This window comes from Marmota marmota, unplaced genomic scaffold (genome assembly GCF_001458135.2).
Source record: "Marmota marmota marmota unplaced genomic scaffold, marMar, whole genome shotgun sequence".
Classification (NCBI taxonomy): domain Eukaryota; kingdom Metazoa; phylum Chordata; class Mammalia; order Rodentia; family Sciuridae; genus Marmota; species Marmota marmota.
In genome coordinates, this window is record NW_026000138.1 from 1,452,931 (window position 1) to 1,475,067 (window position 22,137).

The following is a 22,137-nucleotide window of genomic DNA, read 5'->3' on the forward strand; positions in this document are numbered from 1 at the left end:
TATATATATATATATATATATATATTTTAGTTGAAGATAGATAATTGAAGATAGTTGAATAAATAAATAAATATAAATAAATATATATATATATTTTTAAAGATTAGTACAGATTCCTTTTTTTTAAAGAAAGAGAGAATTTTTTAATATTTATTTTCTAGTTTTCGGCAGACACAACATCCTTGTTTGTATGTGGTGCTGAGGATTGAACCTGGGCCGCACGCATGCCAGGCGAGCGCACTACTGCTTGAGCCACATCCCCAGCCCCAAGATTAGTATAGATTCTACTTTTGAAAATACTTAAAAGGCCTTAACTAACATCATCATCATCATCATCATTATTGTCATTTATTTTTACTTTTTAAAAAAATTTTTTTGTAGTTGTAGAGGGACAGAATACCTTTATTTTATTTGTTCATAAATGATGTGGTGCTAAGGCAAGTGCTAGGCAAGTGCTCTGCCCCTGAGCTATAGCCCCAGCCCTGTTTTACTTTTGAAATTTCAAACTTAAAGAAAACTCACAAGCGTAAATCAGGAATTGTTTCTGTATTGCCTTTACCAGAATCACCAATTCTGTGTAGTCCTCTATCTGCATGACATTGGCATTTTGGGAGGGTGTGGGCTGTTATTTTGTACACTATCCCTTAATTGATGTTGTGATGTTTAATTTTGTGATGCAGTTCTTTGTTTTTCCTTGTAGCTCTTAGGAGAGTATGAGTCCCTTGGAAAAGAACACGGACGAGTAAAGGTAATGGGTGAGGCTGCCTGTCCTGGATTTCATTTGAGGCAAGAGCCCCGTCCTGGGGACTAAGGAGCCTGTCCTCCTCCTCTCCACTCCTCCCTTCCTCACCCCATACTGTTTGAACCTGAACTACTTACTCTCTCTGGGTGGATACCCTTTTTTTCCCCCAAATGTCTGCCCTACTTAACCCACAAGTTTGTTTAATTAATTTAACAGACATTTGCTGACTGGCTCTTGCCTTTGTGATGAGTGGAGGTGAAATTGTTTAGAAGAATATAACTTCCATGTAGATGCAAATAATTTTTAGTACTGTTTACAGCTGGGCGTGGTGGGTTATACCTGTAATCCCAGCTCCTAGGGGGCAGATGGTGGTGCCTGAGGCAGGAGGCTCAGAAGTTGGAGGCCAACTTAGCAAGACCTTGTTGCAAAATAAAATAGAAAGGCCTGGGATATAGCTCAGTGGTGGAGTGCCCTCCTAACATGCATGATCCCCAATACCACCAAAAATAAAAAATAAAATAAAAATAAATAAATACATGTATCCACACAGTTTACATTTATAGTTTTAATTTTTCAAAACATGAGTGTTTTTTTGTGGGTATGAGTTTATTCATTTTATCTGAATTCTTAATTAGAGATCTGTTTGGCATCTGCATATAGGAATTCAGTGAAATCTCACAATGTACTGAAGGTAGAGTTGAGGAGTTTCTGTTGCCTGGAATGCAGGGTTGTGAATAAGGTCAGTATGAAGGCCCATGTAGCTCCACAGCCCCTCCATCTTGCCAAGGGCTCTAGGGGTTCAGGGATGACTCACACTATATGTCAAACCTCATCACTGCAGGGATCTGTTTTATCATTCTATTAAGCTCTTAGTTATGTTTGTGGTTAAAATACATCCATTGGGATTGTTTCTAATTTGACAAAGCATAATGAACTTGACTTGGCATACTGAAGTGCTGTTGTAGGCCTGTGATCTGGGCTCTGTCTCCTTCCCCCTTTGTTGTCTGCATTGGTGCACTCTGCCCCTGAGCTACAGCTCTAGCCCTTATTTATTTATTTATTTATGGTGCCAGGGACTGAACCCAGGGACACTTAACCACTGAGCCTCATCCTCAGCCCTTTTTTGTATTTTATTTAGAGACAGGGTCTCACTGATTTGTTGAGGTTGGCTTTGAACTCATGATCCTCCTGTCAGCCTCCTAAGGTCTCATTAAAACTGTAGAGTGTGCAGAGACTGACCTTGGGAATATTTGTATAATTTGTATAATTGGTTTGGTCTTAGGTTTGTCTCATGCATTTTAAAGGATACATCTGAATACTTCAGTTATCTGAATTTTTTCTTTATTTTCACAGGATACATTAAATATAACTGAGAATAAACTTCTTGATGCACATACTCAGATTTCTGATTTGAAAAGGTAAAATACCTCTAATTGTTCCTTTACATGTCTGTATTAAAGAATTTTTGTTTTCTTGAGGATTTTTAAATAGTTTGAAAACTAGCTTTATCCTAGTCTTTCTCCTGACATGGAATACATTTGATCTTAGCCAGAGATTTTTTTTTTAATTGTTGATGGACCTTTATTTTATTCATTTATATTTATGTGGTGCTGAGAATCAAACCCAGTGCTTCACACATGCAAGGCAAGTGCTCTACCACTGAGCCACAACCCCAGCTCCCTTAGCCAGAGATTTTGAAGTGATTAGAACAGTACTGGTGGTGATTGAGCCTCAGGGATGAGCACTACCCCAGACATTGAGTGTTTTTCTAGCATTGGTAAGATCTGAGTGATATTTAACCTCTGAAAAGAACTTCAGGAAGCAGTTAGTGATCATGGGTTTTGGGTTTTTTTGGCACTGGAAATTAAACCCAGGTACTCTTACCAATAGGCTGCATCCCAGCCCTTTTAAATTCTGAGACAGGGTCTCACTAAGTTGCTGAGGCTGACCTTGAACTAGTGATCCTCCTGTCTCAGCCTCCTGAGTTGCCGGGATTACAACTATGTGCCACCATGCTGGCTCACTTATTTTTGTGATCCAAAAAGAAAATGAAAGTTTCAACCAAGTTTGTGGTGATCCACTTTCAGAAAGACCCAGTTTAGAGACTATATTAATCTGACTTGCTTAATTAAATAGGAAAAGAATCATAAATAATCCATATTGCAAATGATTAGAAATATCTAAATTGACTTTAGAGCATATTTTACGTTTGTGTTTGGATATAAATAATGTCCCTCATTTAGAAATGTTGCTGCTGTATGAAGGACTCCTCACAGAGGAGGACAGACAGCTGTCTAGAGTTCTCATCTTCCTGACTCTGCCCTGTGAGCCGTTCATTCAGTGAGAGCTTCCTTATCAGATTGGGATAAGCATCAGCCCTAAGAGCTATTCTTTCTCAAGCCTTCCTTGCATCAGGGTGGGTGAGAATTCAGGTTTAAAGACATATACAAAGTTTAAAAAAACAGAAGGCAAGGATATCCTGGAAATAATAAACTGACCTGAGTATTCTTCTGCTGGTAAACTTGAAATGGACTTTTATTCTGAACAGGGTACAAATGAGACAAACTGCTTATAGGTTGAGAGTTGTTGGGGTATTTTTCCCTTGGCCTTTTTTTTAAAATTCCAGAGTTTTTGGGGGGTTAATGAGTATTGAACCTAGGGGCGCTTAACCACTGAATTACATCTCCAGGCCCCACCCCTTTTTATGTGGTTTTTTTTTTTGAGACAAAATCTCACTTATGACCTCGATAAATTGCTGAGGCTAACTTTGAATTTGTAATCCTCCTGTCTTAGCCTCCCAAGTTGCTGGGATTATAGGTGTGTACCATCACATCTGGCTTAGAAAGTTCTTTTCAATAGCTGTTTTCTGTTTCCATGTTTGTGAAACTGTTACCTATTATACTCTGCATGCACAAATACATATTTGTCAAAAACATTAGGATGCAGTTTATTTGGTATTTTAATTTATTTTTATTTCATTTATACCCAGCACATTTTTGATTTGTAATCAAAATTATATAAATTTTTTTACTTGCCCTATTAAATCTATTTGTTGTTCCATTTTTATTTAGTTGTAGTATATTAAATGTTCCTTTGAACATTTTTGTACTTGTTTTTCTCTCTTTTTTTCCTGATTTTGTTCAGCTTTTAAAAGTTTAATGATGGTAATTTACCATGAAAAAGGTTTATGGACAGACAACTCTTTTGTAATCTTTTCCAAGAGGGACTGCTTTGTAAGTAACTGTAGTTGAGCATATTTTCAATTTGTTGAAATGTACTTATTTTATTTTATTGCTTTTGAATTAGGACAATCTCAAAACTTGAAGCTCAAGTGAAGCAAGTAGAGCATGAAAATATGTTAAGTCTTCGTCATAATTCTAAAACTCATGTGAGACCCTCACGTGCCAAGTAAGTTATTTTATTTAATCTTGGTAAAGCTAGAAGTAGGTGCACACTTCTATTAAAATGAGGAGCTCGTTGTCCAAATCATAAGAAAGCCATGGTTGAATATCCTTATAGAACTTGGATGTGTATAAGCTGGGCTCAGTGCCATATTCTTATAATCCCAATGACTCGGTCCTGTCTCAAAATGAAAAATAAGAAGGGCTAGGAATGTTCTCAGTGGTAAAGTGCTACTTCACCAATCCCCAGTACCAAAGTTGAATCCCTGAACCAAAAAACAAACAAACAAACAAAAAACCTTAGATGTGTATAAAAAGTTAATGATTAGATAATGTCAGTGTTCCTACACATAGGCATTTACTAAAGTAAGGAAAGAGTAGGTTCAAGTTGGGAAAAGGAAATTTGGAATATTTTGTACTTGACTCTTCAACTGTGGGACCTTAGGCAATCACATTTTTTTTTCCCCCCAAAGTTCAGTTTTATTTTCTGTAAAACTAAGATAACATCTGAAAAGGTCTTTTAGCCCTAAAACTCCAAACATCTTATTCTTGTGTTAATGGCAGAACTTGTAAAGATGAATCTGCATTAGGTTGTATGTATTTTTCTTAGTTGTTTCAGAATTAGCATTGCTATAATCTGAGAGTATTATTTTTTCTATCCCCACCCCAGTGGTACTGGGGATGAACCCAGGACCTCACACAGCCTGGAAGCTACATCTCCAGCCTTCAGCCTTTCAGGTTGCTGGGATTTCAGGCATGTGCTACCATGCTTAGGCTTAGAAGATTTTTGAGTGGTAAAATAATGTCATTTGATTTTTACTTTTTAAATATTTCTGCCATGAGGAAAGGATGGAGAGGAAAAAAGAGTAGAAACAGGGGCTGGGGATGTGGCTCAAGAGGTAGCACACTTGCCTGGAATGTGCGGGGCACTGGGTTTGATCTTAAGCACCACATAAAAATAAAATAAAGATATTGTGTCTACCTAAAACTAAAAAAAAAAAAAAAAAAGTAGAAACGGGGAGACTAGTTAGGCTACTGCAGCATTAGGAGAGGTGATGTTAACTGGATGGTAACCACAGGCATGAGAGATTCTGGAGATGAAATCCACAGAACATGGTTGTGAATTGGCTGGCAAGGCAAGAAGCGAAGGCTCAGAATAGCTCTTGATTTCTTATTGAACACCTAAAGGTGACACATACAAAACTAGGGAAGGGATCAGAATTTCCATTGTGAATATTTTCGTTTGAGATTCACATAGATTCCAAGCATCAAGTGGGTAATTTTTTATATATATGTGTGTGTATGTATATATATATATAGTACTAGGGAGTGAATCCAGGGGCACTCAACCACTGAGCCAGATCCCCAGCCCTTTTTTGTATTTTATTTAGCGATAGGGTCTCACTGATTTGCTTAGGACCTCACTAAGTTGCTGAGTCTGGCTTTGAACTTGTGATCCTCCTGCCTCAGTCTCCCAAGCCTCTGGGATTACAGGTGTGTGCCACTATACCCAGTGGTAATTATAAACTTAAGTTTGGAGCTAAAAGTAAGGTCTTAGGCTGGAATTGTGAATATTGAGCCATTTTTTTCTGGGTGGTGCTGCAGCTACAGGATGGATAGGAATTGAGTGTGTTTGGTGAAAAGTGAGCTCAGCAGAAAACCCTGAAGAAACCTGTTTTGATACTGGGTAGAGGAGTTGGCAAAGGAATGAGAAAGAGCTGCTTGAAAACTGGGAAGACTGAAGCAGTTCCTGGTGCCGAGTGCTGCCCAGAGGTTCAGCAGTGTGAGGACTGACAGCATCTATTGGATTTGTAAGGTAGAGGCTGCTAGTGCCTAGATTTGGGAAGGAGTGATAGAAGTCAAACCCATTTGAAGTGTATTAAAAAGTGAATGAAAACAATCTAAATGTCCAACAGCTGGAATATCCATGTGTTGTAATATATTTATAGATGACACTATACCATGTGACAGAGGTTGGCAAACTACAATCTTCAGGCCGAATCCTGAAGAATAGTTTGTACATTTTATTTTTTTATTTTTATTTTTTTTAAAGAGAGAGTGGAGAGAGAGAGAGAGAGAGAGAGAGAATTTTTTTAATATTTATTTTTTAGCTTTTTGGCGGACACAACATCTTTGTTTGTATGTGGTGCTGAGGATCGAACCCGGGCCGCACGCATGCCAGGCGAGCGCGCTACCGCTTGAGCCACATCCCCAGCCCCTAGTTTGTACATTTTAAATGTTTGGAAAAAATATTTCGTGATATGTGAAAAATTTATGGAATTCAAATGTCAGTGTCTGTAAATAAGTTTTCATTGGAATGTAAGCAAGGTCATTCATTTATTGATTGTAGTTGCTTTTGCACAACTGCACCAAGGTTGAATAGCTATGATGTTTTTCTTTTTGAGGTGCTACAAGTCCAACTGAGGATATACGTGTTCTAGGCAGTCACTCTACCATTGAGCTATACCCACAGCCTGACGTAGGATGTTTTTGTGTACTTTAGCATGTGTAACAGTTCTGTGTGTATCTTACGGGTTCACACAAATGTAGTAAAAGTATCAAAACATGCTGAGCACACATTTAGTAATAAATGGTGTTTTTTTTTTTTTTGGAGGAAGAGAAGAATGAGTTTGTAGGGGGTCCCCAGGGGCTTTAATTGTATCTGTAGTGTCTCTCTATGTAAACATGTAAAGGGACCAAGTGTAGGTGCACCCCTGCTAGTTCAGCTACTAAGGTAAGGCAGGAGAATCTCAAGTTCAAGGCCAGCTTGGACAACTTAGGGAGACCCTGTCTCAAAAATAAAAGGATAGGAACTGGGGATGTAGCTCAAGGTAAAGCGTTTGCCTAGCATGTATGAGATCCTGTGTGCAATCCCTAGAGCTGGAAAAAAAAATCTAAAGGATATATAACAAATAATTAAGATTTCATAATATTGGATGGCCATTGTGTGAGTATTGCCTGCATGTCTATGCATGCTTGCAATATTTTATTATTTTAAGTGAACAGGAACCAATAAAGAATGAGCATTCAAAATATAAAAGAATTTTTACAGCCTAATAGGAAAAAATACAACCTCCTCAGTAAAAAAATGGTAAAAGAATATCAACAAGCAATTTACAGAAAAAGAAACCTAAATGGCTAATAGAAGTGAAGAGATGCACATTGTGATGAATAGGGAGGAAAGTACAAATTGGAACAGTAATAGGGTAGGGTCTTTGCTAATGGACTGGCCAGATGTACAACCTGATCATCCCAAAGTCTGGCAGAGATGTGAAGAAATAGGAACTCAAACTAGTGGTTGACTGGATGTCAGTGTAACTCATCTGGAGAGTGATTGACAATAGCCAGGAAGAGTGAAGAGGATGTATACACCCCAAATTCCATATTTCCATTTTTTTTTTTTTATTCTACTTAGTTACACATGACATTAGGTTTTCTGTAGTGGTTGCATTTTGACATATTGTACACAAATGGAGCACAACTTCTCCATCCTTTGGCTCTACATGGTGCAGTGTCACACCAGTAGTGTAATTATACATGCATATAGGGTAATGATGTGTGTCTCATTCTACTGTCCTTCTCATCCTACAATTCCATTCCTCCCCTTACTCTCCTCTGCACAATCCAAAGTTCTCTCATTCTTCCCTATCCCCCACCCACTATGGATCACATCTGCTGATCAGAGAAAACATCTTCTTTGTTTTTTGGGGGGATTGGCTTATCTCACTTAGCATGATAGTCTCTAGTTCCATCCATTTACCTACAAATGCCATGATTTCATTCTTCTTTAAGGCTGAGTAATATTTCATTGTGTATATGTACCACATTTTCATTATCCATTCATCTGTTGAAAGGCATCTAGATTGGTTCCATAGTTTGGCTATTGTGAATTGAGCTGCTATAAACATCGATGTGGCTGTGTCACTGTAGTATGCTGATTTTAAGTCCTTTGGGTATAAATCACGGAGTGGGTGGTTCCGTTTCAAGTTTTCTGGGGAATCTCTATACTTCTTTCCATAGTGGTTGCGTCAATTTGCAGCCCTACCAGCAATGTATGAGTGTACTTTTTTGCTCACATTTTTGCCAACATTTATTGTTGCCTGTATTCTTGATGATTGCCATTCTGATTGGAGTGAGAAAAAATCTTAGAGTAGTTTTGATTTGCATTTCTTTGATTGCTAGAGATGATGAATATTTTTTCATATGTTTGTTGATCGATTGTATTTTTTCTGTGAAGTGCCTGTTCAGTTCCTTAGCCCATTTATTGATTGGGTTATTTTGATTCTTGATTTTACTTCTTGCGCTTTAGGAGTCTTGTTAAGAAAGTCAGGTTTCAAGCCAACATGATGAAGATTTGGGCCTACTTTTTTTTTCTATTATGCACGGGGTCTCTGTTCTAGTGCCTAAGTCTTTGATCCACTTTGAGTTGATTTTTTGCAGGGTGAAAGAGAGAAGTTTAATTTCATTTTGCTACATATGGATTTCCAGCACCATCTGTTGAATAGGGTATCTTTCCTCCAAAGAATGTTTCTGGTGCCTTTGTCTAGTATGAGATAACCATAATTGTGTGGGTTTATCTCTTTGTCTTCTATTCTGTACCATTGGTCTACATGTCTATTTTGGTGCCAATACCATGCCGTTTTTGTTACTATTGCTCTTTAGTATAGTTTAAGTTCTTATATTGTGATGCCTCCTGCTTCATTCTTCTTGCTAAGGATTTCTTTGGCTATTCTGGGTCTCTTATTTTTCCAAATGAATTTCATGATTACTTTTTTCTAGTTCTATGAAGAATGTCATTAAGATTTTAATAGGAATTGCATTAAATCTGTATAACAGTAGTATGGCCATTTTGACTATATTAATTCTGCCTATCCAAGAGCATGGGAGATCTTTCCATCTTCAAAGGTCTTCTTAAATTTCTTTAGTGTTCTGTAGTTTTCATTGTAGAGGTCTTTCACCTCTTTTTTTTTTTTTAGATTTATTCCCAGGTATTTTATTTTTTTTTTCACAGTTATTGTGAATGGGATATTTATTGATTCTTGATTGTAGGAGTCTTGTTAGGGAAGTCAGGTCCTAAGCTGACATGATGAAGATTTGGGCCTACTTTTTCTTCTATTATGTACGGAGTCTCTGTTCTAATTTCTCTTGCAGTAGATTCATCACTTCTGTATAGAAATGCAGCACATTTCCATTCTTTTTTTAAAAATATTTTTATTAGTTGTTGATGTATCTTTTTTTTACCTATTTATTTATGTGTGGTACTGAGGATCAAACCCAGTGCTTCACACATGCTAAGTGGGCAGTCTACCACTGAGCCACAATCCCATCCCAGCACATTTCCGTTCTTAATTATTTACCTTAGATCAGTTTTTACATGTGTTAATTGTAGCATTGTTGAATGGTGATATATTAGAAACTAAACTGTCATAGCCAGGAAAGAGGATAAATAGCTTGCATTCATACTGTAGATAAGTGAGTAAAATGATAAAGCTATACATATAAACATGGATAAATCACAAACATAATGGTGAGTAGAAAGAGCAGTGTTAAAAGAATGTATACATTATGCCCTTATTTAAATGCAGCTATATATATATAAAATCTTATGTCTTACAATGAAAAACAAATATGGCAAGATCTTAGCATCTGTTGAAACTGAGAGTGGGTAGGTGGCTGCTTGTTGTGTAGTATTCTTTGTAATTTTCTAAGAATGTTTGAGTATTTCTTAATTTAAACATAGGAGGATCCAGGCTTGTTGGCACATGCCTATTATTCCAGTGACTCAGGAGCCTGAGGCAGAAGAATACTAAGGTCTAGACCAGCCTGGGCAACTTATGAGAACCTGACTCAAAATAAACAACAATAAAGAGGTTGGGATGTAGCTCAGGGCAGACTCGAGTGACTCGGTGGCAGTGCTTGCTGGCATGCTGAAGACCCTGGGTTAGGCTCCCGGCACTGACTGAGTATTGACAGGGAAACAGGTAAGAGGTAACTCCTGTTGCTGTGAAAGGGCAGAGAGGAAGAGTGAGAGGGCGCTCTTGTCTCAGGGTTTGTTTTCTCCTTGAAGTTGGGCCTGAGGTTGTCAGGAGGCTGAAGGCTAGGAGTTTTGAGGTAGGTGGAGACAAGAACGGTGTAGAGTCACCTTGGAGGCCTAGAGCTCACTGATGACAGAAAGGCATGTGGCCAGCATGTGCCAGTGGTCCAGCTGAGATGGCGATAGTGCATCTGCACAGTGGTGACTTCCAGCAGCGCTCAGCTGTGGAGGTGTGGATTGAAAATGAGCTCACCTTCACTTAGAAGGGTGGATTTGCTGCCAGTCAGATGGTGTGATGGAAGGTGCAAGGGGCAGGAAGTCAAGGCCCTGAGTAATCATGTGGACTCTAGAGCAGACACAGAGGAGCTGGGAGGAGTGGCGAATTGGGAGGAGTGGCGAATAGGAAGGAGTCTAGGGCTGGGGGCCAGTGCTGCAGTGATGCCCAGGTTAGGAGTCTGGAGTGTTGGTATTTTCTGGGGGGTGTGGTCTCTGGTGACGACAGAGTCCAGTGATGTCCTCCAAAGTGCATGACTAAGTAGAGGGTCAAACCACTGAACAAGAGTCAAGGACAGCTCCTGAAGTCACCTAGTGTGAGGGCAGCAGTAGGTATGGAGCAGATGGGACAGGTTCAAAGTCTAACAAAGGGCTTGGGGTTAACATATAATGGTGTGAACCTCAGACAAGCAGGTTTTTCATGATAACACAAGAGACAGTTATAATCTAGAACATGTGTGCTGCTCAGTACAGTTGTGCTGATGGTTACATGTGACTATTGAAATTGATTAAATTAACTTTTCTTGGGGGCAGGGGGCGGGAGGTTGTTGGGGGTTGCATCCAAGGGCACTTTGCCACAGGTACATTCCCAACCCTTTTATTTTGAGACAGGGTCTAGCTAAGTTGGTGAGGCTGGCCTTGAACTGGAGATCCTTCTTCCTCACTCTCCCAAGTCGCTGGAATTGAGGTCATGTTGTATCACTGTGCCCAGCTAAAGTTAACATTTTAAATTAGCTCCTTGGTCTCACTGGCTACTCTTCAGGTGCTCAGTAGCAGCATGTGATTTGTGGCTGCTGTACTGGATGGTGCAAAAGAGAACATTTCTGGTTTCGTAGAAAATTCAATTGAACAACATTGGTCTGAAGGAACAGGGACACTCTGCTTTATCTCCTTACCTTGATTGCTGCAGAGAAATAGAGGCTGTGGGGTGTGCTAGGTGGCAGCCAAGGGCGGTTGAGAGCTCTGAGTACCTGAATCTTAACTGCAATTCAGGAATATACAAGAGTAACAGAAACCCAAATCTTAAAATCATAGAATAGAATTCATGTATCTAAAATAGATTATTACATGTGGTTTTTAAGTCATTGTACAAATATGTGAATACAGCCTGAAAGCAGATCGACATGTGTGCAGTCTAAGTTGAAGTGTGGTCTAAAGCCAAGTGCAAACCTCTCAGCATTTCTTGTTCTGATAGCACGCTGGCAACCTCAGATGTCAGCAGGCGGAAGTGGCTGATACCAGGCGCAGAGTATTCCATCTTCACTGGCCAGCCTCTGGACATCCAGGACAGGAAGGTGGATAATCAGCTGGAGGGAACCTATGTTCCTGGGTAAAATAACTGTCACAAGGCCCATTTACAAATGTTATGTTTTCTTAGAGACTTGGTTGCCTTTACATGTTCAGAAAGCTATAAAGAGCCATCTCTCCCCTACCCTCATCCCTTTTGCAGTGGTAGGGATGGAATACAGGGCCTTGAGCATGCTGGGCAAGAGCTCCACCACTGAGCTACATCCCTAGCCCAAGAGCCAACTCTTTGGTTCTTTAATGTCTTAATTTCAATGACCTAGTTTTTAATCTTACTTTGCCAGGCTAATTTTTCTTCCTTGGCTCTGCAGTGATTCCCTGCCTGTGCTCAGGGACACAGCGTGGGCTTGCAGGTTCTGACAAGAGATCCAGAGATCAAGCCCCCATGAATAAGCTCAGCCCTGTCCCTCAGGGTGCTAGACAAATGTATTTCTGCATGTGCAGGATGTTAAAGGATCGGGAAGCAATATATGCACGATCAGTTTTAAGCATTTTCATTATAAAGCATGAAACCTCATGGCTGAGGTTGTAGCTCAGTGGAACAGCACTTGCCTAGCCCACATGAGGCACTGGGTTTTATCCTCAGCACCACATAAAGATAAATAAATACAGGAATTGTGTCCATTTACAACTAAAAAATATTCTTAAAAAGCATATGTACTCATTGTGCAGTATAATTGTCTGCTCTCCTGTTAATCCCTTAACGACCCAGAACTGTGTGTAGACCTCGCTTGATCTACTCCAAGAATTTAGAACGTTTATTTCTCTAGTTCTGGGGGCTGCAAGGCAAGATCAGAGAGCAGCATATCAGAGGCTTGGAGAGGGCCTTCTTCCCATGGGCGTCTGCATATAGCCTGCCCTTGGTGTTGGCCAGGGAGAGCGCTGTCATGTTTCCTTCTCTTTTTTAAATGAGGGTATTAATCCCATCATGAAGGTACCACTCTTGTGACTTCATCTAGGCCTAATTGCCTCCCCCAAAGCTTCACTCCTAAGTACCATCACTTAAGATTAGAATTTCAACCTGTACATTTGGGGGTGAGGCGGATACATACAGGTATTCAGTCCATAGCACTTATAATTACAATTATTATTTAAGGTATTATTCTCCTCCTGAAAAGGATTCTTCTCCTGGAAGTTCACCAACAAGCTTCTTGATTAAAAAACAAAGAGAGACTTCAGACACACCGATCATGAAAGCATTAAAAGAACTTGATGAAGAAAAGATACTTAAAAATTGGGGGACACAGACAGAGAAAGAGGATACCTCAAGTAGTAAGTGTTTAGTTTATTCCTTGTTTAACAGACAGATTGATTTAAGTATTGTCCCTTTTCCCTCATTATATTACCTTCTTTAAAATTAAATTCTTGAATTAATACTGTGAAGTATTATTCAACTTATGAAACTGCTGCTTCAGCCCCACTTCATAGATAATTGAATCTCCTATTTAATAATTTATCACAGTCCTGGCATAACATGTGTTTTTTATATAAAGCAAATTGCATATTATGTTTTGATTATTAAAAAGGCTTATGTGGCATTCTTTTTTTTTGGGGGGGGTAGTATAAGGGATGGAACTCAGGGTCTCATGCATGCTAGGAAGGTGATTTCCCACTGAGCTATACCCAGCCCTAATGTGGCATTCTTAAGGATGCTTGAAAAATGTCTACATACCTTTGTCTTGCATGCATGCACTAGAAAATTTTGTCAGACATTTAGTATTTTCAAAGTGAGGTGTAATGTTTCTTATTATTTCTTCCCTTTCTTAGTTATTGAGCATCTGTAGGAAGGATGAGAAGGATCTCTAATGCTGTACGTTTTCACAGTTCCAGGTCACTAGTGCTTCTCTAGCTACCTGGGCCCGTGTGCTGAGGCCCGCTGCATGCCTTGCGTCTTTGGTGTTGCATCCCACAGCAGTGTCTCCTAGTAAATAAATTAGTAACCTACTTCCTAAAATAAACTCCTGAAAATTCATCTTGAATGCCAGTTGTAAACAGGAAGCCAGAATGAATTCAGTATTAACTCCCATGTTTTTCTTCATCAGTCCTTTTCTGTCATAATGTGGTGCATTTACTAATAACTGTCACAGCTGTAATGGTGAGAAGAGGCGCTGTGAGCAGAGCATGTACTCAGTGAAGGCCTTGTGCAGGGTGACATCTGTGATAAAGGCAAGTAACTGAAAACAGGTTTGATCTGATTTTTTTTTCCCCCTCACATTTGTCTGCTACAGAATTAGTGAATTCTCGGCAAACTGAATCTTCAGTCAATGCAAATCCTTCCCCAGAGAAATGTGCTCAGCAGAGACAAAAGAGACAGAATTCTGCTTCACAGAGATCATCATCTTTACCACCTTCAAATCGTAAATCCAGTACTCCAAGTAAGGATTAGACATGTGTGTCTCTTGGGCTGGAGAGAGTGATGTCTGAGCTATGTGTGCTATTTCCTAATGGTAGAGTGCCCTGGGCACATGATGTCTAAACACAATAATTTTTAATAAGTAAAATTGTCTGGTTGCACAGATATTGCCAGCATCATTTAAGGAATCTCAAGTTTATTTAGTTAGTTAGAGAGGAGTGAGAGGAGGGGAGGGGACCTGGGGGGTAGGAATGATAATAGAATGAATTAGACATTATCATCCTATGTGCATATATGATTACATGACCTGTGCAACTCCACATCATGTACAGCCAGATGAATGAGAAGTTAATACTCCACTTATATATGATGTGTCAAAATGCATTCTATTGTCATGTATAACTAATTAGAATTTTAAAAATGAGCTTTCACAAAAAAAGAAATCTCTTAAAGTTTATTTATTTTTTATTTTTTTTTAAATATATTTTTAGTTGTAGTTGGACATAATACCTTTATTTTATTTATTTATTTTTATGTGGTGCTGAGGATCGAACCCAGGGCCTCGGATGTGCTAGACGAAAGCTCTACCACTGAGCCACAACCCCAGCCCCTCTTAAAGTTTAAGTGAGATATTTTTGTATGTCCAGTAAATTGTTTGCAACGGATACCACTTCAAAGATTTTGATGTAGTAGACAGTTATTAAAAATTCATTCCAACAAATCAGTTCATGCTAGTCTAAATACAGAAAGTGCTCTGATATATTTGACCTCAGTTACTTGGGATCAGTCACCTCATCTTGGCCATTTACAGGTTTGTTTTAAAATTGAAGCATTGGATTTCTGTGCTCAGTTCCTCCCTCACGACAGCTGAGGACTTGTCCTCACAGTGCCATGCGGGTGTTGTGGGGGTGTTTGCTCTGCATTGCTTTCCCATCTTAGTTTAGTCCACCTGGAAAACCCTGGACAACCAGCTTGGAACCAGAGCACTAATGTTGTACTCTGCTTTACTCAAACATCAACAGGGGTTCCCTCTAGATGTCAGGGTTATGGGTTATTTATTTTTATTTTTTGTATTCTTGTTTATCTCTCAGGAAGTTTTACAATGAAATTGTATTCTTTTTAAAATTAGGAAAAAGTCATCTGCTGAAAAACTTTGTTCTGCTAACATAATGCATGTTAAAGGAAAAGAATATTTTCTCTGTTTTCTTTTTTAGCAAAAAGAGAGATTATGTTAACACCAGTGACTGTGGCTTATAGTCCAAAGCGATCCCCTAAAGAAAATTTATCTCCGGGATTTAGTCATCTACTTAGCAAAAACGAAAGCAATCCAATTAGGTAAGTTCTTCAAAACTGGAATAGAACATACATTACTGATTTTTAAAATGTCAACTTATGCCTCTGGCTATCAGTAATTTTTCAGTTACCAGTGGGAGTTCTGTGGGTTTAAATAATTTACATCAAAGTCATAGTAAAAATAAAGCACTACAGTGTGAGGAAACAGTTCTTAACCATGTAAACTTGCTTCTGCTAGACTTTTTAGTACCACCTCAGCATCCCATGCAGCTTTTGGATGTAGGACAAGTTTTTTTTTTTTTTTCTTAAAAGGTTTTATGACACAGGGAAACTTTTGAACCATTTGAGTTAGAACATGGGCTGCACAAGGATGGCCTTGGCACCAGATACAAGTTCACCTGCTCTTGGGCAACTGTCCTTTCCATGATAGGGGCAGACCTTGGGGAGGGGAGGACCTTGCCTTCTGGTCCATAAGGTCTCGGGAGGTCACTTAAGCACACTGAACCTGTTTTTTCTTCTTAATAAGTGGTAATAACGATACCAACCCTGCTTATTTAACACTGTTATAAAATGAGATGACATAGCTGGGTACAGTGGCACATGCCTTTGATCCCAGTGACTCAGGAAACTGAGGCAGGAGGATCTCAAGTTCAAGGCCAGCTGCAGCGACTTAATAAGGCCCTAAGCAACTTAGTGAGACCCTGTCTCAAAAAGTGTTGGGGATGTGGGCTCAGTGGTAAAGTGCTCCTGGGTTTAATCCTCATTACCGGTGGGGTTGGGGATGAAATTACATAATGTTTGGGTAAGTGCTTTAAGTCTCTAATAAGTAAATATATATACATACATATATATTTTTTTTTGGGGGGGGAGGGAGGGAGTCCTGGGGATTGAACCCAGAGGTACATAACCACTGGCCCACATCCCCAGCCCTTTTTTATATTTTATTTAGAGACAGAGTCTCGTTAAGTTGCTGAGTTTGGCTTTGAATTCACGATCCTCCTGCCTAAGCCTCCAGAGATGCTGAGATTATAGGCATGTGTCACTATGCCCAGCTCTAGTAAGTAAACATAATTTGTGTTAAAAAATAATCATTTGAAACAGGAATGATGGTACATGCCCATGGTCCCAGCTACTCAGGAGGCTGAGGCAGGAGGATCATAAGTTCTAGTCCAACCTCAGCAACTCAGAAAGACTCTGTCTCAAAATAAAAAAAATAAAAAGGGCTACGGATGTAGCTCAGTGGTAGAGCACCCCTGGGTTCAATCCCCAGGACCAAAAACGAAAATAAATATTTGATTTCAGTTTTAGAAGATCACGTGACCAGCTTTTTTTTAAAGAAGAAACTATATAAATATGTGACTTAACTGGATGCCAGCTCATGTTTCTAGTGGAGATAGGGAAAATAAGTTAACATTTTTTTCTCACAAGTAACTTGCTTCATTCAATAGATTTGATATGCTTTTGGATGATTTAGATACTGTTCCTGTGTCCACATTACAACAAAATAATCCAAGAAAACAGCTCCAGTTTGTTCCTCTAGACGACTCAAAAGGTATCTTTTCCCACAAAATTATTACCTATGGGGGTAGTCATTTTTTCCAAGAGTTCAGTATCTTTTCAAGTTCTAAATATTGTCTCGTGATATCCTATGCTCAAATATTTTCTACTCCAGGGTCTCTAAAAGCAAGCATTCGTGATGCTTCATATTGTTATGTCAGTGCTGTTATTCTCATTGGAAAGTTGGGACACTGAGATATGGGGATGTTAATATTTAATTACCAGGGCTGTACTTTCCAGTTATTCTCTTTACTTTTAAACTCTATAATTTATAAGCAACTTAGGCTTTGGATAATTTCTTTTTTCTCATTGTATTTGAGTTTGGAAAAAGATAATATATATGATGAAATCACTCGTGTAGGCCCTCAGGATGTTAACTGTTCAGGGTTGGTTTATGTCCACTAGAATGTGATGAGTTTTGTTTAGTTTTTAAACTTTTTTTTTTTTTGTTGCTTTGAGTTTACTTGAAGTCCAGTTACATTTATGTAGCATTTGCTTAAGGGAAATTCCCTTCACTTAGGGAAGCTTGAGGGTTGACAAACTAAGAGTAAGGCTTGTAGAGTTTCTTTGAGAAGAAGCACTGCTCGCTTTTGGGAAAATTGATAAGAAATTTCTTTGTTTTCTGACAGAAAAAATATATTTAGAAAATGCCACTGACAACCATGGTAATCATAACTCTTGCTCTGAATCCTTGCCAAATGGAATGAAGAAAGCGTCTGTGAGATCGGCCTGGGAGAAGAATAAGTCAGTTAGCTATGAACAGTGTAAGCCTGTTTCAGTAACACCACAGGGTAATGATTTTGAGTATACGGCAAAAATTAGGACCCTAGCTGAAACGGAACGATTTTTTGATGAACTTACAAAAGAAAAGGACCAGGTAAAATTAACAAAAATATTTAAAAAAAAATATTTCTCTGAACTAAGTGCTTATGTCTAAGAACTAGTTAGAAGGGAATTATTGAGTCAGCCCCTACCCAGGGAATTACCCCAGTATTGAAGATCATATACTAGAAATATAATCGACGACAGAGGAAACTCACATTAAGCCTCAGTGAACAAGAAGAAAATATAAGGCTGAAGTCTTTTCCTTCCATTCTATGTCATAAACCTCTCCAGTAATTAGAATAATTTTGTTTTTATTTAAATTTTTTGTGTTAACAGATTGAGGCAGCACTAAACCGAATGCCTTCTCCTGGAGGAAGAATCACTCTGCAGACAAGATTAAATCAGGTGGGATGTCTGGCTGGACTCTGCGTTAGAGGCTTAGTGCTAGTTGGTGCTCCACTTATCCAGGGCAGTAAACTCAGGGCACACTGAAGCAGTATGACACTTCTTGGTGGTTATAGTCATTTTATAACTAACTGTGTGCGGGCTTTACATGCTAGCTTTTAGGAGTGAAAACTGATTTTACCTTTAGGCTTAAGGAAAATGGTGTTCATGTTATTATAACTTGGGAACAAATGGCAGTGTTTTATGTTTTTTTTACTTTTTTTTTTTTTCCGGTGTTGAAGATGGAACCTAGGGCCTCTTCCATGCTAGGCAAGTGCCCTACCCCTGAGCTACCTTCCCCAGTCCAGTGAGCACCTTTGAACAGATTTCACATTGTTAAGCTCATGCCCTTATGTTAAGTCTCATTTTCTGTTTGCCATCCCATCTCTGCCCATATCTGACATTTTTTTTTTTTTTTTTTGAAGCCCTTCCTGTGTGGTAAGCTTGGGAAAAGCTGCATTTTTGCAGTTGGAATGACCTTAGAGGTTAAAAAGGGCAAAGAGCTAGAGAAAGAGCTGTGATTCCATTACCAGGCAGGAGGTGGTGCAGGCATTGTGGCTTCTGTACATCTTTTCAAAGAGAATTATGAAATGATGAGACATTTTAAAAAATCTGCTTTTAGTAATGTTGTATACATGACAGCAAGTATATATCTCTTATTGCTTTCCAGTGCCTTAACTTCAGTTAAAGTTCATTTTCAGTCTGATCTATGATACCAGAAAGAACCAAAGAAAATAGGACTTTTTCTAAGGCTTGTACTCTACCTTCCATTTTTTTCTTTCATTTTTTTAATGTTCTGAAATTTTTTATTGAATAATTTATAAGAATCAATATAGGGGGCTGGGGATGTGGCTCAAGCGGTAGCGTGCTTGCCTGGCATGCGTGCGGCCCGGGTTCGATCCTCAGCACCACATACAAAACAAAGATGTTGTGTCCGCCGATAACTAAAAAATAAATATTAAAAAAAAAAAAAGAATCAATATAGGAAACTCTCAAAATAGTTTAGTAGGAATGCAGAAGGAAAACTGGATACTCTTACTATAAACCAGTCTGAAATACTTAATTGATTTTTATATAATGAACATTGTAAGTTATTTCTGGCTCTTAAAATAATATTTAAAGGGCATTAGTTTTTGTACATGCATGTCAGTGCTGCTTCAATCCACTAAAAACAAATGATAGCAAAAAAAGGGTCTGAAGATGTTCACATGATTCATAAGTGAAAAAAGAGATGAGAAATGTTCAGCTTCACAAATGAATAAGAATGGTACACATTTAAACAAAGACGTCAACTTTTTATTAGCAGGAATTTTTTGGGCGGTGGTACCAGGGATTTAACTCGGGAGCACTCAACCACTGAGCTACATCTCCAGCTCTATTTTGTATTTTATTTAGAGACAGGGTCTCACTGAGTTACTTAATGCCTTCCTTTTGCTGAGGCTGGCTTTGAACTTGTGATCCTCCTGCCTCAATCCCCCGAGCTGCTGGGATTATAGACATGCACCACTGTGCTTGGTTTATTAGCAGGAATTTTTTAGAAAATGAATTCTTAGATGTAGAAAAGCTTATTTCCATACACAGCAGGTAGAAGTAGAAATTGTCTCAAACCTTCTGGAGTACAATTTGACATATATCCAAACCCTCAGAATTTTACATTTCTTCAAACCTAACACTTTTTTACTTCTGGGGATGATTCCTAAGGCAGTATTTACAGATACTGCAAAGAGAGATGTTTAAGAAATATATTGTTCCAGGCGTGGTGGTGCGTGCCTATGAATCCCAGTGACTCAGGAGGCTGAAGCAGGAGGATTACAAGTTCAGAGCCAGCCTCAGCAACTTATCTCGAGGCCCTGTCTCAAAATAAATATAAAAAGGGTTGGGATTTGGCTCAGTGGTAGAATGCACTTGGGTTCAATCCATGGTACCCCAAAAAAGAAGAAGAAATGTATTGCAATCTTATTTATGGGATTAAAAATTCTGAGCAACCTAAATTTCTATTAAAACTTTAAAAAAAATTCCTGGTTTTATATATTATCAGTGATGGAATAGTGTTTATTAATTTAAAAGGGTATTGTAGAAATATATTTGAAAACATGGCAAGAAAGTTCAAATGAAAAATATTTTGAAATATTAATTTGATTTAAGTTTGATTCTGTTTTTATTTTTTTTTAAAGTGTGCCTATATACAGAAAATGTATTTTACATGTTTAAATTAAACAATATTTAAATCAGGTTTTGTTTTTTGTTTTTGGTATCAGGAATTGAACCCAGAATGCTTTACCACTGACTATTTCCCCAGCCCAATTTATTTATTTATTTTTATTTTTTTGGTACTGAGGACTGAACCCAGGGCTCTTACCACTCTGGCTTTGAACTTGCGATCCTCCCGAGCTGCTGGGATTACAGGCATGTGCTACCTCACGCTGCTGTTTTTCTCCTTTTTAACTTAGAAATTTTTGTCTAAAGAAAGCTATTTGATTTTGTATAAGTGGGATACAGCACTGATCTCATATGCCCTGCTCTTGTACTGTTCTCATTTTGTCACAAAGCAGTATCCCTTTCTGGTTGGCTCTCCTGCTATTTCTGTAATTTCCATGTACTGAATGTGCCAGACATGTTGAGACTATTATAAAGGGCAGCAGTTATTTTAAAGGGTTGAGAAGCCTATTCATATTGTTTAGTTTAAAATAAATCAATAAGACGATTTGTGTTGAAAGCAAAATAATCCGCAATCTTAATGTTTATATTAGCTCTTTTGCTATAAGAAAGGTCAGTTTTATGGTAATAATAGAACCAACAAAGGTGATGTAGAATTCTCATTACTCTTTCCCCATTGTTTTCATCTAGGAAGCCTTGGAAGATCGTTTGGAAAGGATCAACCGAGAACTGGGCTCGGTTCGCATGACACTAAAAAAGTTCCATGTTTTGCGCACCTCTGCAAATCTTTGAGATTTGTAGCCATTAAATTTTGAGACATTTTGTTTGCACTAATGTATAATTATGCACTCAGAAGAGGCGAGCTATTTTGTACTGTTTCTAAGCCTTCAAACAGTAGTTTTACAATCATGCTATTCTTACACCTGCTATTTTATACTTCAGATGGCCACATATTTTCAAGATATTTTTGTTATGCTCAGGAATCTCTTGTATATTTTACTATTTAAAAAGCATTATTTTTAAATAGTATATCTTCAATTTATATAGAGAATAAGGAAATGTAAACAGGGCAGGCAGCTTGTTTCTAAACAAATAGTGTTGTCCTTTTACAATGAACTTTGCACACCAGTTTTATAAACTTGTTCTACATTGTAAATATAACTCATTTTTTTATAAAAATAAATGCTTAACAGCTTCCATAACGACAGACTAACACATGCTGAATACATTTTAGCATACCTTTCAGTGGTGTGGAGGTTTATAAAAAATGATGATACAAGTCCTATTGGAAACATGTTTTAAAGTAACTATCAGATAGTAATACTGGATTATTGGAAAGTTTTGAAGGCTCCATAAATTTTAGTCATTTTATTTCCCTAAAACCTTATTGTTTATAAGGAAATAAATAAACAGAGGGATGTAATTCTCTAATTTTCTCTAATTTTGTCTCATATATAGTACTTTGAAAAAGCAATTGGAGAGCTGTAGGCCTCTGCTCCCCATTCTAATCTGACTTGTATCCCCTGGACAAGAAAGGCATGGGTAAAGCCTTGATGAGACACAGGGACATACCCTAGCCATCTGTGTCACGCCACGAGGAGCCAGTGGGACCCTGGTTTCCTTACAGCAGGTGACTTCGGGTGCCAGTCAGTTATCTTCCAGGCCTTTTCACCCCTCTCCACCTCCTCCACCCGTGCCAGAAGGAAAAGCAAATACTCCAGTTGTCTGTGCTTCAAGATCCCAAGGTTTGGAC

The 22,137-nt window shown here is 38.4% G+C and overlaps 1 protein-coding gene across 14 annotated transcripts in view; it reads left to right on the forward strand.

Annotated features, from left to right (window-relative positions):
• Mphosph9 (M-phase phosphoprotein 9) overlaps positions 1-21,815 on the forward strand; it is a 53,911-nt gene extending 32,096 nt beyond the window's left edge. For 10 of the 14 annotated variants that reach the window (XM_015502430.2, XM_048785511.1, XM_048785518.1 and 7 more), the window contains 11 exons: positions 701-748; positions 2,096-2,160; positions 4,049-4,150; positions 11,646-11,780; positions 12,852-13,027; positions 13,984-14,130; positions 15,323-15,443; positions 16,850-16,953; positions 17,588-17,835; positions 18,120-18,188; positions 21,075-21,815. In XM_015502430.2, coding sequence (XP_015357916.1) covers positions 701-748; positions 2,096-2,160; positions 4,049-4,150; positions 11,646-11,780; positions 12,852-13,027; positions 13,984-14,130; positions 15,323-15,443; positions 16,850-16,953; positions 17,588-17,835; positions 18,120-18,188; positions 21,075-21,176 — 1,317 coding nt within the window. In that variant the 3' untranslated portion in view covers positions 21,177-21,815. Of the gene's footprint in view, positions 1-700; positions 749-2,095; positions 2,161-4,048; positions 4,151-11,645; positions 11,781-12,851; positions 13,028-13,983; positions 14,131-15,322; positions 15,444-16,849; positions 16,954-17,587; positions 17,836-18,119; positions 18,189-21,074 lie in introns of those variants that run through there. The other 4 variants (XR_007341377.1, XM_048785514.1, XM_048785516.1 and 1 more) reach the window with 4 other exon arrangements.
• The last annotated feature ends 322 nt before the right edge of the window (positions 21,816-22,137 follow it).